Source organism: Annulohypoxylon truncatum (assembly GCF_022578515.1).
Source record: "Annulohypoxylon truncatum strain CBS 140777 unplaced genomic scaffold F4807scaffold_53, whole genome shotgun sequence".
Taxonomy (NCBI): domain Eukaryota; kingdom Fungi; phylum Ascomycota; class Sordariomycetes; order Xylariales; family Hypoxylaceae; genus Annulohypoxylon; species Annulohypoxylon truncatum.
Genome location: NW_025953839.1, coordinates 64,001 through 81,059, shown reverse-complemented (window position 1 = coordinate 81,059; position 17,059 = coordinate 64,001). Strand labels below are relative to the sequence as shown.

General features: G+C 49.0%; 6 protein-coding genes across 6 annotated transcripts; 3 read left to right on the top strand and 3 right to left on the bottom strand.

The window, feature by feature from the left end:
• Positions 1-564: 564 nt before the first annotated feature.
• Positions 565-2,809, top strand: F4807DRAFT_446237 (cytochrome P450). The gene is made up of 5 exons (XM_047999799.1): positions 565-1,010; positions 1,074-1,316; positions 1,372-1,566; positions 1,626-1,999; positions 2,062-2,809. Exons 1-5 carry the CDS (start codon positions 660-662, stop codon positions 2,540-2,542), a joined length of 1,644 nt encoding a protein of 547 aa, XP_047849180.1. The 5' UTR covers positions 565-659; the 3' UTR covers positions 2,543-2,809.
• Positions 2,810-3,705: 896 nt separating this feature from the next.
• Positions 3,706-5,526, top strand: F4807DRAFT_323508 (branched-chain amino acid aminotransferase II). The gene is made up of 2 exons (XM_047995183.1): positions 3,706-5,271; positions 5,337-5,526. Exons 1-2 carry the CDS (start codon positions 4,144-4,146, stop codon positions 5,508-5,510), a joined length of 1,302 nt encoding a protein of 433 aa, XP_047849179.1. The 5' UTR covers positions 3,706-4,143; the 3' UTR covers positions 5,511-5,526.
• Positions 5,527-6,441: 915 nt separating this feature from the next.
• F4807DRAFT_465432 (uncharacterized protein) lies at positions 6,442-7,436 on the bottom strand (the record flags this gene model as incomplete). The annotated part of the gene is made up of 2 exons (XM_048002277.1): positions 6,442-6,504; positions 6,564-7,436. The coding sequence occupies 2 exons, from the start codon at positions 7,434-7,436 to the stop codon at positions 6,442-6,444; spliced, it is 936 nt and encodes a 311-aa protein (XP_047849178.1).
• A 144-nt stretch (positions 7,437-7,580) lies between these two features.
• On the bottom strand, positions 7,581-9,265 carry F4807DRAFT_323624 (phosphoglycerate mutase-like protein). Its single transcript, XM_047995184.1, has 3 exons — positions 8,780-9,265; positions 8,464-8,718; positions 7,581-8,406 (listed from the first exon to the last, which is right to left on the bottom strand). Exons 1-3 carry the CDS (start codon positions 8,969-8,971, stop codon positions 7,837-7,839), a joined length of 1,017 nt encoding a protein of 338 aa, XP_047849177.1. The 5' UTR covers positions 8,972-9,265; the 3' UTR covers positions 7,581-7,836.
• Positions 9,135-11,444, top strand: F4807DRAFT_323474 (HET-domain-containing protein). Its single transcript, XM_047995181.1, has one exon. The coding sequence runs from the start codon at positions 9,298-9,300 to the stop codon at positions 11,194-11,196; it is 1,899 nt and encodes a 632-aa protein (XP_047849176.1). The 5' UTR covers positions 9,135-9,297; the 3' UTR covers positions 11,197-11,444.
• A 1-nt stretch (position 11,445) lies between these two features.
• Positions 11,446-14,664, bottom strand: F4807DRAFT_323490 (flavin-containing amine oxidoreductase). Its single transcript, XM_047995182.1, has 7 exons — positions 13,503-14,664; positions 13,110-13,410; positions 12,927-13,051; positions 12,601-12,865; positions 12,052-12,497; positions 11,869-11,962; positions 11,446-11,807 (listed from the first exon to the last, which is right to left on the bottom strand). Exons 1-7 carry the CDS (start codon positions 14,226-14,228, stop codon positions 11,722-11,724), a joined length of 2,043 nt encoding a protein of 680 aa, XP_047849175.1. The 5' UTR covers positions 14,229-14,664; the 3' UTR covers positions 11,446-11,721.
• Between the last annotated feature and the right edge of the window lie 2,395 nt (positions 14,665-17,059).

The window sequence follows — 17,059 nt, the reverse complement described above, 5'->3', positions numbered from 1 at the left end:
GATTGGAAGTGCGGTTCTGCAATGCACTCATGTAGTGTGATATTTGACTGTTACCTTGCCCAGGGACGAGTCATTCACTAGGTAGGTAGGTATCTACCCAGAGCACCGGCGTAAGCAATTGACAGTCTAAAGTCCCTTTTAGCTATATGGGAGCTCTACAGAATATTGCTTTAAAATAAACGGATTTTCTCTTTTATTGGAAAAATATTTACAAAAGAACGCTTACCTACCCAGATGGGCACTCGAGGTCGTGATTCATAAGGTACCTAGGTTATCGGAATAATATTGAACTATATGGCTTGATCGGACGGGGTTCGTAGGTAAAAGTAAATCTTCGCGAAGAGTTGCCATGTTCTAGAGCAATCTAGGGAGAAAGCCAATAGTTAGCCCTGTTAGTGCCACTTCGTGGATTATCATTATGACAAGATGATGCGGGTATAAGCAACCCCGCGATTTGCCATAATCTGTGTAACGCGAGATGATTTATTCCGCTTGATCGACTTTAGATATCAATAGCTAAGCGACCTCGAAGAGATGGCATGTATGTAGGAAATCTACAATGTTTTTGAATAAGTCATTTGGATTCGAATAAGTCATTTGGATTCGAATAAGTCATTTGGATTCGAATAAGTCATTCTGTTGTATTCGATCAACACAAGATGGCTATCTCTACCACTACGATTGCTGTGATAGCGATACTATTGTTTCTTGTCTATCAATTAGGTAGAATTGGGCAACGGCCAAAAGGATACCCTCCTGGACCGCCAACGTTGCCTTTGATAGGAAATCTACATCAAATTCCAAAGGAAAAGCCGCATCTACAGTTCCAGAAATGGGCCGAGGAATACGGGCCGGTATACTCACTGATTCTAGGAACGAAGGTCATGATCGTTCTCTCATCAGATAAGGCGATCAAAGATTTGCTTGACAAGCGAAGCACTAACTACTCCTCGAGAGCCGATGTGTATCTCGGAAGAATAGTCAGCGGAAATGAGCGAATGCTCTTGATGGTACGCCATTGATGCATGCGCTCTGTGATCCGAGGACGTTGTGATCCCTAACCTGTAGCACAGGAGTACGGCGATAAGTGGCGTATGATCCGCAAGCTTGTACACAATAGTCTCAATATCAAGGCCGCTCGAACATACGTTCCTTACCAGGATCTAGAGAACAAGGCAATGCTTAAAGCTTTCCTCGATGGCCCTAGTCAGTTTATTCACCACATTCGGAGATACACTAATTCTCTGTCGACGCAAATGTTGTTTGGGTTCCGCACTGTTGACAATAATGACCCAAGGCTTAAACAGCTCTTCCGCGTAGGTCTAGATACTGACTTCCTGTACTAAAATTCGATGGCTCACTGAAATATAGAGCTTCGAGGGATTCAGTATTGTTATGGGCTCGGAGGCTGCTGCATTGCTTGAAGTCTTCCCTTTACTAAGATATCTTCCGGACGCTTTCCTACCTATGCGAAGATATGCGAAGGAGTTGCACAAAGTAGAGTCTGCCCTATTTCTAGGGCATTACCGAGAAACCAGAAGGAAGCTCAAAGCAGGCGAAGCTAAAGTGAGTAGATGGCCCCCCTTAACTTTTTGTTTTAGCCGGGATGTCTGATCAGAGTAAAGCCGTGCTTATGCGTCGACCTTGTTCGAGCCCAAGACAAGGAAGGTTTCTCTGATCTTACTGCCGCTTATGTCAGCGGGTCGCTGTTAGAAGCCGGGTCTGATACGACGGCGGCCACACTAGTTGGATGGGTTCAAGCATTGCTTCTCTTCCCTGAAGTTTGTATAGCTGGCCAAGCCGAAGTCGACCGAGTATGTGGAGACCGGCTCCCGGACTTAAACGACCTTCCCGATCTTCCTTACATTCGTGGTTGTATGAAGGAGAGTATGAGGTGGATGCCAACTGTCATTCTTGGTGTGCCACATGCTGCTGTTCAGGACGACGAATATATGGGTTACAAGATTCCAAAAGGCGCCGGAATGATGTGGAACGTCTGGTAAGTGACAAGTAATCTAACAGAACATAAGTAATAGCTAGCTCATTCCTCTGGGTCAAAAGGGCGATTGCGAACGACCCAAAGCGACATCCCGACCCTCGAAGGTTCGATCCAACTCGTTGGGCTGGCGATAACCAGACGTCGGTAGAAGCCGCGAATAATCCGGACGCGTCTAAGCGCGATCACTTCTTATTTGGTGCTGGCCGTCGCCTCTGTCAAGGTATGCATATCGCGGACCGATCTCTTTTCTTAGCCATGTCGAGATTGCTTTGGGCCTTCGACTTCGAAAGACCAATTGATGGAAGTACCGGAAAGGAGATTATTCCCGACATAGAAGCGCTAGTTCCGGATGGCGGAACGTTCGTTCAGCCCGAACCCTTCGATGCGGTAATCAAGCCTAGGAGCGAGTGGAAAGCGCAGCGGGTCCGAGAAGAGTGGGCCAAGGCAACCGAACTTCTTGATGATGAAATGCAATGGAGGGCTGTCCCCGAGAATTTAATCTGGCGAGACTATGAACCGACCGAAGTTGCGACAAAGGCTTGATTAGTAAAAGGTGTGCAGTCACAAGCCTTCTGTTAGCTGCGTTAGAGAGGGATTTCTTGCTGGATTCACACTTGTAACATATTTATTGGACGAGACCATGGTTTGGGGGTCATTAATATATGCGTACATGTACGTAAGAAGTTGGGATGGATGGATATTGATGGAAATGTGGATGAATATGGAGTAGTGCAGAAGAATATGTAGAATGATGTATCGAGAATAATACGAAGTACGTGGGCATTAAGGGCATTAAGGTGATGAAGGTGACGAGTCCAATTCTGCTAGTTCTGATAAGATAGCAATTTGTGATGCCGCCAAGGTCTTGCTGTGGCAGGTGCGGCCACTCAAGGTAATATGCGGCAATTCTCGGCTCTCCCGAAGACTAAGAATGGCGTAAACCTTGGAAAGTTTCCGTTGGCCGAAGGGCGGCCAAATTCCACACTCGACTTCACCTCGGTCTTCCCCTTTTTTATTTCGACATCTAGCTCCGGCTTTTACATTCCCAGACCGAAAAAAAACGCGTGTCCACCCTGCCATCCTGCCACCGTCTGTCTGATGTATAACTGTGGAGAACTTTGGGAAGATCCATGTATAAAAGTTATATGTTTGTCCTCTGCGATTTCGGACCGGTCTTTTCTTTCTTGTTCTTGACTCATTGAACGATCCAACCAGCCCAATTTGGCAAAGAATCGTGCGGCCCGAGCAGTGGAAGCCGATCTATCCATCTCAAAGGTTACCTTAGACACGGCTCAGCGTATTGACCGTCATTTCGACAACGGCAGCGCTTTCTATATCGAATCAGAGGCATCATGCTGTGCTCCACTTCCCACATGATTTTCAGCCGCCGTGTACAACCGAAACTTCTACAGATTTTGCGGCATTCTATGCGTACTTATGCGATGGCCCACACACAATCAATTCTAGGTCCAACAAAAGAAGGGCGACTCTTAGATGTGTTGCCTTTCGTAATCTGCAATTGGCAGGATTGGTAGTGTCACCCACGAGTTCGCCCACCTGACGTCCACAAGCATAAAGATATTCCCGGAAAAGACACTATACAGCCTTACTAATTATGTAGCGTCCGTGTAGGTTCCAACCTCGTGGAAACTACTCTGTGGGTAGGTAGTATTATGGACTAGTATTTCGGTTATTAGCTTTATCGGCCAAGCCTGGACCAATTGGCTAGATGTTATAGCCTGCAAAGTTTGCGCTTCCCTTCTTCCATTGGGTTGGCGGATCTTGAACGGGTCCAAAGCGTACCACAAACAGGGATCACACGCCCTATGCAAGTTGTCAATGAAAGTTCCGGCTTGTCAATACCCAGTAACTTGACACTATCCAGTAGGTACAAGCATAGATCTTTTTCAAACGAAGAAACAGCTTACTAGTTGTCTCATTGGTTATTGAGTCATCCGTCCCTAGGTCGAATTATTTATACTTTGCCCCTGCTTGATCTCATTACCTTCGCCTCTTTTTCGTTCAACTCTTCAAGTGTATACTAATCTTCAAGGGGAAACTCATTCTATCTTGAGTCGACACAACTTCTACGCTCCAATTTAGCCTCTTACGTAGAGTCCATCCCGATCTTCACCTCATACACCATGGCTCCCGTTGCGGTCCCCTCGACCGTCCACGACGGCGAACAGGACTTGGACCTGACTTCTTCTGCCATCGACCACAGATTAACCGAAAATGATCACACTGGTGGTAATACTAATGGCCAAACTACTCTATCGTCGAACGAAAATGGCAATGGCGTCTCTCAACCAAACCTCCATGAGATAAATGCTTCCAAAATCACATATACATTTACCAAGGAACCGCGTGATGTCCCTCCTCCTGGCGTCCACTCTATCGATGGCGCAACGGTGGCAACCGACCACATGATTACAGTAAAATGGACGGCAAAATCTGGATGGCAGACTCCGGAACTTAAGCCTTATGGTCCCTTATCGCTTATGCCAACGGCTTCTGTTCTCCACTATGCCACGGAATGCTTTGAAGGTCTAAAGGCGTACCGCGGTTTCGATGGAAAGCTACGCCTGTTCCGACCTGATTGCAATGCTGCCCGTTTCCTCTCATCTTCAGTGCGCATCAGTCTGCCAACTTTCGAACCTGCTGAAGTGGAAAAGTTACTTTTGGCCTTGATGGCTGTAGATGGCCCCAAATGGCTACCTCGTGACCGCCCCGGAAGCTTCATCTACCTGCGTCCGACGCTCATCGGAACCCAATCACAGCTTGGCGTACAGGCGCCCACAGAGGCTCTTCTCTACATCATCGCTACCTTTATGCCAATTTTACATTCGCCGGCTGGTGGCATGAAACTCCACACGTCACCAGATGACATGGTACGTGCCTGGGTTGGCGGCTTCGGATATGCGAAGGTCGGCGCAAACTATGGTCCTTCTCTTTTAGCGACCCAAGAGGCCCGCGCAAGAGGTTTCGGCCAAATCCTTTGGCTATATGGTAGCCAAGGCTACTGCACAGAAGCTGGAGCAAGCAATTTCTTCGTCATATGGAAGAGCAAAGAGGGAAAGACTCAACTCGTCACAGCTCCATTGGACGATAGATTGATCTTGGATGGTGTCACTAGACGCAGTCTTTTGCAGATTATTCGCGAGCGGCTAAGCGATGAGATCGAGGTAGTGGAGAGAAAATACACTATCCAAGAGGTGATAGAAGCCAACGAAGAGGGTCGACTGCTAGAGTCGTTTGCGGCTGGCACGGCAGTGAGTTCTCCTAGTTCCTTTTATGAAAATCTCGTGATAATATTAATTACTGACGTCCACTATAGTACTTCGTCTGTCCAGTTTCACTCATCCACCATCGCGGGCAGGATGTCCAGATCCCTATGGGAAAGACAGGCGAAGGCGGTCCATACACCCTCCAGGTGAAGAAATGGCTCGGAGACATCATGTACGGAAACGTAGACCACCCGTGGGGCGTCGTCGTACAGGAGGAGCACTAAGACGCATAATTTTCTCGACGTCGTGTTGCGGTTATGCGCGATACTCACCGCAACAATTCGGGACCTTACATCGCACAACGGATTGAGCAGGTGTTACGGCCCTAAGACGTTTTCTTTCATCCGGATGATGGTTAAGGTCAACGGTTCCACGGACACGAAAAAGTTTACAGGCGGGGCTGAAGTTGAGGGACTTTTTCTTAGGCGTGACGCTCGTCATCGAGAGACATTAGCATTACACGGCTCCAGGCGGGCGACGTTCTGATTCAACACACGACGCCACGATCGCCATTTGCTGCATTATTTATTACTCTGGGAAGCGTTTGCGGAAAAATAGGCATGCATGGGCGAGTTCCTGCTTCTTCGTCCTTCCATCATCTTCAACAGTCTCACGGGTCACGACTTCAAACGAGACGTAACATCGCAGGATCAGATATAATAATAGCATTTATGAACATCGAAGTTCGTTTTTAACTATTGCATGAATAGACGCTTCCTTTCCTTCCCATAGCGGATATTTCGAATGGACTGTTGGTTAGAAGGTCTCACAGATAGGTATTACATGAGGTTAAGGTCAAATTCATTCCAGCTCCTCAAGGATGCAGCCCGAACATGGGCTAAAAATCGTATTCTTGTCTCGCGCAGATAGGTTACGCAGGTTGAGGGAACGTGGACAAGAGCGTGGTGTTAACTAAATACATATTTTCGTTGCAAAATTAACTGGAATATTAGAGATGTTCCAGATCATTGCCAGATGTGAAAAGCGTTTACCCCCATCGGGTAGGCCTCGACAGCTACTAACTTTTAGGCCTGATGTCCTTTATTAACAGCAAGGCGTGCAACCATCCACGCCCACCACTTATACAAATCTTAGGCCTAGCCTCAACCTTCCACGCCAATATCGAGGAGCCTGTTTCTCTCGATCGCAGAAGTTTTAACGATCTAGGAAAGAGTGCAAGATATTTCCAGCCTCTTTCTCGATTTCCGAAAGAAATTTCTAAGATTCAATTAGTACTTGACTCCGGGTTTGGTTTTCGACTACTAGGCTTGGCTTACCTCCTCGTACATCGTCATCTCCTCGATCGCGTCCTTGCTCGCCATTTTCAGATCCGTGTCGAATTTCACCAAGGCTTCGGAGTGCGAGGCGGAAGTAGAACTAGGTACGGCCGTTCCTTTACGAACACCACCACCGCCGGCATGCGTCAAACCCGGCGCCTTTCGCGGCAATATGCCCATGTTGGAGCCAAGCTCCTCGATCTCGGCGTTGATCTGCTCCCACTCGGCCCAGATCCCGTCGAGCTCGGCAACGGTGCTCTCCAACTTCTCCTCGAAGGCGGAGATGGCCGTCTTCATGGAGACGGCGACGGTGCGGGGGAGGCCGTCTTCGCCGGTCGCCATGTAGTCCACGGACAGGCTTTGGAGCGGCGCGGCGAGAGACTCGATCTCCGAGTTCAAGGAGAGCAGCTTTTGACGGTTGGCTCGGATGGACGACTCGCTAGCCGCGGAAAGCTGGGATTCCGTCGAGGCGAGCGAGGATATTGCGGCGCTGTGAATGGTCGCGCGCAGATTTGCGTAGCGGTCTGGGAAGAGGGTTGGTAAAGGTGAGACTTGCAATCCAGGATTATTTAAGTTCTTACCGTCAAGCTCCTTGACTAGTGGCTGTTCGGGGTCGGGAGACGGGCTGGGACGTCGATGATGACCGTGGTGGCGGTTTGAGGGCTGGCCGTCCTCGTCGACCTCACGTCCCTTGTATTTGTCAAAGAGAGGAGCAACTGAGTAATATCCCTTCTTGCGTCGCTTTGGTGAAGGTGGGCTCATATTGACAGGTTCTTCGTCCTCATCGAACAGGCGACGCTTCAGGTCCTTGAAACGAGCGGGAGACTCGCTCTTGCGGGGTGTAGGCTGTTCAGAGCGAAGACGGGAGAACATGGTGAATTGGAATAGATGCCAGGAGATGGAATGAGTTATTACAAGTCCAGTTTCTTGCTTGAGAGATAAAAGGTCAGGGGAATGAACTGGTCGCGATATACTCATGTAGGTGCCTACGTGAAAACAAATCAAGGTTTTAGTAAAGTTCTCAGTGTTTTTATGTATAAAAATCAATTAGCCTCCTATTCGTAAAATCAAATCTATAAAGAGCAACCGCGTCTGGGTATGTGCGAAGTAAGAGAGGAGAGAAAGAGCACTCGTCCTAGCTAATTTAGGACATTGCCCTCGTCGTTTCCCATTCGTAGTCAATACCATCCATTACGCCTTCCCTCCTTCCTCTAAACCAGGAAGCATAGGTAGGTATCATTTAATGAGATGCACTCCGAGTTTTTTTTCCTTCTTACTTCCTGTCAACCACCTCCCTCTTGATAAGAACAGGCATCATGACACCGGGCGCCAACCAAACATCGGCGTGACCGACGGCAGAATATAGAGCCCTGACGAATCCGGAATGGGCCGTGATGGCAATGAACATGTTGCTGTCGTGCTCCCAAATGTCATGTAGGGCTGACCTCGCTCTCTCTGCAGCTTCTTCCACCGTCTCACGTCGATCGGGCTTCCATAGCTCATCCCTCTCTGAAAAGCCGTGTTCAGTCCTCATCCAGGGGTAATTGGACTGGATCCAGCTTTTCGTGCTGCGGCGGTCGCACACGTGCACTCCGAAGCGTTCTCGAATGTTCTCCTTGATGATAGCATGGCGAATATATCTATCGTGCATGGCCCGACGGTAGATGATGTCCGTCGTCTCAAGGCAGCGTGCTAAGGGGCTCGTGTACACGCTCTGCGGATGGCAAAGGCGGTCTCTGGTGACATAAGGAGCCAGATTGCTTGCTTGTTGTCGCCCATAATCTGTAAGGTGAGCGTCGGACCAGTTTTTAAGGCCATCGCCATCGACACGCGACCAGTAACGCTATACTCACGTTTAGTACTTTGAACCGAAAGAAACATAAGGACTAGGTTGACTTACCTCCCACTCAGCCCTTCCTACTTCCTTTTCCTTCACATTGTGGTCTCCCTCGCCGTGTCTGACGACATAGAACAGTTTCCATTCAACTTTTCCCTGTCCGCGTTCGTTCAGATATTTGAGGAAATACCGGAAACGCGCCCACTTGTCCTGTGGCGTTACTGCTTGCTGATCGCGAGGAAGCTTAGAGATCTCATTGAGAAATCTGGAGTCTGTGTCGTAGGGACGGTCCAGCAGGCCTAGATCCGGGTGAGTGCGCTAAATTTCCATTAGCTTGTGTCGAAGTTTGTGTATATATACTGGGTAGACCTGTACTTACTGCTCGATAACCGGGGCCTTCAGGTTCTGTATCATGGTAGAAGTACCCTGGTACCGCGGTGTATTGCATGACCTTCATTGTCGTTGTATTGTCACTGATGTTCTTATAGTTGTTGTCGTTGTTATTCTTCTTGATGAGCCAAGATGCGAAGAGTGAGACTATGCCCAAGAAAAGAAAAACCTGTCCAAGCATTGCGACAAGCTTAAAATATATAGAAAATATTGAGGACGTCTCTACGCCCAAAACGCAAAAAACGCCAGTGAGTTTGATCCTATTCACTGACTATGAAGACTCACACTGATGGGCTGAGAGACTTGGCCGCCTGATTCACGCTTGCCTGCAGCTCTAGTTGCGCACTGCGCCACCACAAACAGTGATTGGGCAGGGTATCACAATCTTCGAGGCCGCCGGGAACAAAAACCTCTTTGTTTGCCTCGACTCAATCGATTCCGGACAAACAATGTCATTCTTCTCGACAGGCATTACCCTGAGAACAAAGCGACTCGTCGTTTATTGAGATGCGTTGCTTCAATGGCTGCATACTGTTAGGGAAGCATTGGATACATCAGATTAGAAGGGATAAACATTCAGACTATACGCAACCCAACATCTCCGAAGTCGATGAGAAGTTGGAACAGTTTTCCTATTCAACTGTGCCGCTTCACGTCCGCGATGACAGTTTCGTAGCGGGCATTGAGGGCCATGATGCTCTTGCGAGACCCTCCAAACCCTTTCGACTTCTTAGGATATTTCCGACAATCGGATTGAATGGCCTCTTAGAATGCCACATTCGCACTGCTGAATTGAATGAGACTCAGATCGGAAAATACGATGCTCTTTCATACACGTGGGGACCTACGACGCAACATGAGGAAAAGATGGGCATGAATGCCGAAAGGCGCCACATCATAATCTGCAACGGAAAACAGTTATCAGTAACAGAAAACTTATCAAATTGTCTGACGCAGCTCAGGGAGAATGGATATTATCGAGATCTTTGGGTCGACGCGATATGTATCAATCAAGACGATCAGAATGAGCGTGCCGAGCAAGTTAGTATAATGGGGGATGTCTATCGCTCAGCTGAGTGTGTGATTGTATGGCTGGGTGCTGCCGATGACTCTACACCATTGGCAAACGAGTTACTAGGGCGCTTGGACAAATTGTCGAATAGGAATCTAGAGACGATCAAGCCCCAAGCATGCGACAACAAGCATAACACCGATCTATTAGGGAGCGCAAACTCACATGAACATTGGAACGCACTCGTTTCACTTTTTGAGAGGAGATGGTTCACTCGGGCTTGGGTGGTCCAAGAACTTGTCTTAGCTCGAGAAACCAATGTGTTGTGCGGTCGCTATGAATTCGACTGGGAAACATTGGTTTCTATATCGGATCACATGGCCAAACAGACATCTGTCAACACGTATGCAAAACAATGTTCGTTCAAGAAACCTGCGAAGCTAGCCGCGGTCAAACAAGACATCCTTGATGGAACAGGCAAAATTTTACTTCGCAGCCTGATTAGATGTCGTACTTACGAAGCGTCTGATCCCCGCGACAAAGTGTATTCGCTACTTAGTCTTGTGAATCATCGAAGCAATGGCGATCTCAGGCTGAACCCACATTATGATAGCAACATTGCGGATATATACACCGGCATTGCTGAGTATCTTCTTGAAGACTCGGATGACTTACATGTCCTTGCTCATGCTGAAGGCGACAAATTCAGGTCTGTGGAGGGTTTACCGTCATGGGCACCCGATTGGAGCGTGAACAAGGACCTTGGCCTCAGAATCACCGGATATACTAGGTATAAAGCTGCTGGTCAGCTTCCAAGTTTTCAGGAGATTCGTGACAAGCACACTCTTGTTTTAAGTGGCTTCAAACTCGACACAATCAGTCGAATTGGAGAAACGAAAGAATATGTCAATGAAACCAAAGATTGCAGTGACTGGCTGGACATGCGGGACGAGCTCGAGCGAGAGTACCCACATAGAGATCACAAGGACGCATTCTGGAGGACTCTCTTATTAGATACTGGTCCGCATGGAGTGGTGCCGATTAAGAAACCCTGGGAAAGTGCCTTCGAAGTTTGGATGAAACGCTGCTCTCACGAGCCATCGGACAAGGAGAAAGAAAGGGCCAACGAGTATGAGACATCGTTCACCCATTCTCTAAACCTTTGCCTTTTAAGGACGACCGGCGGGCACCTGGGCTGTGGCACTCCGTCTTCTAAAAAGGGAGACTCGGTTTGGATCGTCCAGGGCTCAAGGGTGCCTCTGATTCTCAGACCCACATCTTCTGGGATAGGAGAACAGACGACCTACAATCTTGTCGGTGGGACATATCTCCATGGGTTTATGCAAGGCGAGGCGCTGGAAGGTAGGGAGTTTGGGGAAATTTCTTTAGTTTAGATATCTATATTTCCTTTTGTGATTTCAGGACGTCACGACTTTACGGGCATACGGATGTACGGATATAGGAGTCGGGGAAATTTGGATCTAGAGGACGATTGCTTCGATGCCTAGGATGAGGATTGGGACTCGGGGTTTATTATACCAACAGTAGTGTGTTTTTCCTATGTCATCTATATAGAGATCCTTATGATCTTGAGAAATTTACGATCGTTTCCTTTTTTGCTGGCGCCGTGTGGACGAGGAAACCGTGACATGTTAGCGCCTCACCACCGATATAACGGACATGCTAATGCATTCACCGGACATACGGCTGTAGACAATAGTACGAATTAATATATCTACATTATCTATCTACGTAGTACATGCTTCTATTCTATATGCACGCTAACGATGATCGCCACACGGCGCGGTCATGAGCTCATCACGGCTTAACGTCTCTCATAAATACTTGATATGTCGAAACCGATTTCTTCCGATTTTACTGCGGAAAACCCCTGTTAGCTTTTACAAAGACACGTCGAGTTAAGGGGGGAAGGTACTCACAACTTCGATCCACCTCGCCATCCACTTCTCGACCGTGGCCTTAGCCTCGTCGACAAGGCCAAGTTCTAAAGAGTTTTGTTAGCGGATGTCTACCTACATAATACGGGGTAAATAGAATGGACTTACCGAGGAGTAGCTGCACACCACCACGGATACCCGACTCAAGCGCGGACGCGATCCAGGCATGGGTGTAAGACGTCTGCTCGCCGACGAAAATCATCTAATATCTGATGTCAGTTTTCCCGTCCCAGCTAAGGTTAAAAAAAGGGGGGGAGGGAATGGGGGTGTGGTAGATAAAAGGGGACCTACGTTGTTATACGTCTTAAAGTACTCCGGCAAATACAACTGATGCTGGCCGACAGTCGGGCTGGCCCAACTACCTCCCTCATACGGGTCCATCATCCAGCACCTGCGGTTGAACTTGCCGGTGTACTGCTCGCGGGCGACCTCGCCGTGGATCTCGGCCATGGCGTCGACCATGTACTGGACGTGCTCGGCCTCGGGGACGGAGACCCAGCGGGCGCCCCAGTCGCCCGACGCGTACGAGGCCAGGATCGTCGCGGGGCCAGTGCAGTTCAGGCAGTAGCTCGGGTAGCAGATCGACCCGATGCCCGGGATGTCCGTCGACGTCGAGCACCCGCCGTAGATCGGGTTCTCGTAGTGCTCCCAGAAGCGCGTCTTGTACTCGAGCGCCACCTTGCAGGCCGCTTCGAACGGCATGTTCTCGATCGCGTTGGAGATCGTCGTGGGCAGGTCTGGCCCCGGGGCGTGTTAGTGTTTCGGTTTTCTGGAAAGGAGTGGGGTGGGGAGAGAAGGGACAGGGGATAGGGGATGACGGATGAGTAAAAGGAGACGTACATGGAAGCCTCATCTTCTTGACGATGGAGAAGGGCAGGGCGAAGACGGCGTAGTCGTACGTGGCGTTCTGGAACGTCCTATCGGTGAATTTGTTGCGCCACTGTAGCTTGACCTTCTTGGTGTCGCCTAGCCACTCTACCCGCTCGATCTTGCGGTTCATGGTCGTGACCTTGTCGACCAAGGGGTGGAACGACGTAGGCAGTCGGCTCAAGCCTCCATCGATGGTCTTCCAGGTCGTGGCGTTGAAGTACACGCCTTCGTAAAACTATGATTGAGTTAGTATTGCGGTACTAAATTCCCTGAGTATAGGTAGTCAGTCGACTCACGGTGTCCCAGAACGAACTTGCGCCGCCCTCGAGCACATCGGTGTCGTTCAATGTCGCGTTCAGGTAATTCACCATGTAAGCGAACTCGGACCAGACATCACCTCCGAGTCCGCCGAGGCCGTTGACTATAATCACAATAAGCATATTATTCCAAACTTAAGCAATATGGGTTATTGGACATACCTAAGAAGTCCTTGTGGGCCTTGTGCATGTTGGTTGCGATTTCGATCATGAAAGTCTCGTTGGCGGAGAGAGCGTCGATCTTGCTGGTCAAGGCCGCCGTCGACGGGTTTTCGGGATAAGTGATCTCTAAAGAGGCATTCTCCTTGATCTGGGTCACTGTTGGTGGTAGTCCATTGGCCAGCTTGATCCCGTTGTAGTAGTACAGTCCGTTGGGGCTAGATTGGTACCAGGGGATGAAGTCGACGCTCCAGTTCTTGTTGTAGTTGTTGATCTTGTTCATCTCGGCAGCCAATTGGAATACCTATTCCTCGTTAGTGACGGAGACTTGTGTTTCTCAGAACACTAGCTAATTGTAATATTAAGTTGGCGTTCTAAGGAGGTAGAATAACTCACCAGCTGGTGATCCGTGATGTTGTAAGTCTCATTCGAATACACTATCGTTTCTGGAAATCGCATGGGACCCATCTCCTGGTAAGAGTAGTCGAACGGGCCACCGGTCAGGTACTCGGTGTGGACTCTTCCACCAAGCCGTTGGGCAGCCTCGATAATCTTCACATTCGTCATGCCGGCCTGCGTGAGGACCAGGTAAGTCATCAAGCCCGACATACCTGCTCCCACGATAGCCACCTCCTTGCACTTAGCCGCCTTAGCATCGAAGGCGCTGATCTCCTTGTTCTTGAGCAGCTCGACGCCGTCGAACCACGGCCCCCAGGCGTCGATGCCGGTGGCGTTCGACATCTCTATGCTGGCACCTCGCCTCTTGAGCTTCCTCTTACTAAGCCGCTGCGGCTCGCTGCGGCCAATCAGGGTCCCTAGCTCGTCCCACGCCGAGATACATCCATCGAACCAGGCATCGTCCGGCAGGATCCATACCATCCGCGAGTCCGTCTCCCCCGTGCCGCGGCCGACCGTGTGATGAGCCTCGTGGATCGCCTTGTTGTTGCAACGGCCGTAGGTATACGTCACCTCGCCATCGATCGGAACATCAATCGATATGTGAATATTTGTGAGACGCGAGTTGAGTTCCGAGCGAGTCTCAAGCTTCACTGGAAGTGCTGACGCCGAGGCTGAGGCAGAAGCCGCCTGGCTCGCCAGAGCGGCGAGGGTTAGCCAGAACATAGTTGAGACTTGTAGTGAAGCGGGCAGAGCTGCAGATCGAGCAACCAACAACGGCCTCTATTGACGTTCTACGATATAAATATATATACCCTAAGCCTCGTCCATTTACGGTCATCCGTACCAAAAACCGAGCCTAATCTCTGCGGCCCTATGAAAAGCCGCTATCGCATGTTCCCGGGCCGAAAGCGTGGTCCGAGCCATGATCTTTTACTCGGTCGAGTAGATAGAGAATAGGGCGTGAGGGATCTCGATACGAAAAGCGTTGCTAGCCTCGCATGGTCAGCGAGTTGCTGATAGGATTACCTCATGGTAGTATTCTTCTCGATGTTTCCCCGAAGCGGTAGGTGCCTAAGATAAGGACCCGAGAGAGGACGTCAACTACGTGGCTGTCGTCGGAAAGCCCTTTCCTAGCTGAGGGGGGTAGCTTTGCGAAGTGCGAATGTAAGCTACCCTGGTTGACCGCCTTGACGGGTTGTCATCGAAGAAAGTCCATGGTTTTAGATAATATCATAACCTCATCAAACTAGGTCAGGTCGGGAACCCAACTAGCCGGACCGCGCTGCACCCTTTGGCGGGGATTCTTATCTAGGAACGTCCTGGTTGGTAAGCACGCGCCCTCCGCGTGGCTTTCGATCCGTGACTCCATAACGGGCGCTGAGTCGGACTTAGCGTGAAGTTATCAGTAATGTCCAATGGGCGGACACTGACGATTCCGGTTCTAATACCTGTACGGCGATGATAATGTCCATCTTAATGTAGGTGATGAGACGGGTACTGCCGTAAGCCTGGTCTTCGGGCCTCGACTCCACAATAGTATGGATGTGTCCAGGAATGGCAGCGATAGCAGTTATCTATAGCTGTGCTAGTTCCTAGTAGTAAAAGATAACCTATGCGGCGTTACCTAAACGCTTATTGTAACAGCCTTAATAATAATATTCTAATCAAGTCGATAACCTGGTATAACTTAGCATCTAACCTCAATTTATATGTATGTTTATTGAGATCTCGAGTGAATTAGATCGCATTGTGGATAATGCTTTACGAATGCGATAGCTCTAGCCTCACGATCCTGGCGTCGGTCAGTCCAGCAGTCGTCATCATTTTCGGAGAACAGCTCTCCCCTCATCGGAGTAACCCTAAGAATGAGTTGAGTCTTATTATCGCGCCCTTTTGTGCTGAGCTGAGCTGGGGTTGCGAGGGGGATGATAAGCTGACAAGATACCTGGTAGGTCATACTCATCCCATCCTCAAAATATGACAACGGACCAATAGGTTTGTAAAATTTCAGCGCACAACACTCCGCTCTCTTCACAGCGCGGATTTAGAGAAGTGGTGTTAGTCTTATGAGCGCACATTTGTTATAATGCCGCAACTTCACCGAGAATGGCTTACTCGAGTTCTTTTTGCCTTGGAAATAATATCGAGTCGAGGTCCAACTGGTCAAAATGAGTGCCGTAAATGGCGAAGCACAGATATGCAATAGCATGGGCGAACCAAAGAGCCTCAAAGCTATCCGCCGTATGGGGACATAGTCAGCCTGGGGATATGCGGGGGAGCTATCACGCCATCGTTTTAGATCGCTCGTCGAATTATCAAAGCAATTCCTACCCCATCCTCTTTTCTAAGCCTCCTGCAGATGCTCAGCCGACGAGGGCTATGTTTTTGCCCAATTCGACTATCGAAACTCCTCGAGCTGAGGTTGACAGTGTGAACAGAACATTTCAATCGAGGCCTTCTCTTTTCCCTGTCAACACCTAGTAACCAGGAATAGAAATTCGGGAACTTCGCATCTAATAAATCATTTAGCATCATGGCGGAAGCGTTTGCGTTGCTGAGTGGCCTTGCAGCTATCATGCAATTGAGCGGGACCATGGTGATACTGACAAGACACCTACGTGATTGCGTGGATACTGTACGCTCTGCACCGAAAGAAATTGAGTCTTTCATACTTGAGACCTCCATATTTACCGACCAGTTGTGCTACTTTCACAACCTAACGAAGAAGTTCGCCCCTGAATTGGACCAGAATGAGAGCCAGCTTAATTCGGAACATTGCAGTGTAATTACGTCAAGGATGAATTCGAATATCTTGTAACACGCTTTGTCGAAAGTAATGGCTCCGATCTTGCGCCATTCAATACGCTTTGGTCTCGAATTTTATGGTTGTGAAAAAAAACCGACATACTAGAGTTACGCCTGTGTATTCAAAGCGCGATAGGCAATCTTCTGCTACTCTCAGATTGCTTTAAGCTAGAGGGGAGAATAAGAAGCCACGCGAAAGATGATGAGATGTACGTGAAACACGATATTATTTGATGCTTCACTGCTGATCCTGTCAGTAAAATGCTCAAAGAGAAGGTCAAAGACTACAAGTCGATGGCTACGAAGCTTAAGTGCGAACTGGCTAAACGTCAGAGGCGCAAGCATCCGTCAAAAAGGTCGCCCGAAATGGATAATTTAGAGGATTACGTTGTCCGAACGATCGATCCCCAGGAACGTTTATTTGCGAAATTATCAGGAGGAAATTTCATCGAAGTAGTAACAACCGAGGATGGTGTTTGCCCTCGACGTCCGCCGTCGAACCAGAGCGAAAATGAAAGAATGGTGAAAGAGCTTTCTTCTGCTCAGGGTTACGTATTCGTTCGATCACCAGATGAAGTATAACCCTCGATGCCAACGTTACTGAGGTTGCTGATGATGAACTCACCGAACAAACGCCACAAACAGCTGGTCAACCCCGCAATAAAGGAACCCAACAAAAAGACAAGGGGGCTTCAATTTTTTTCAACTTCGCCGCAGAGGAGCCAAATTCATCCATGACGATGGCCCGC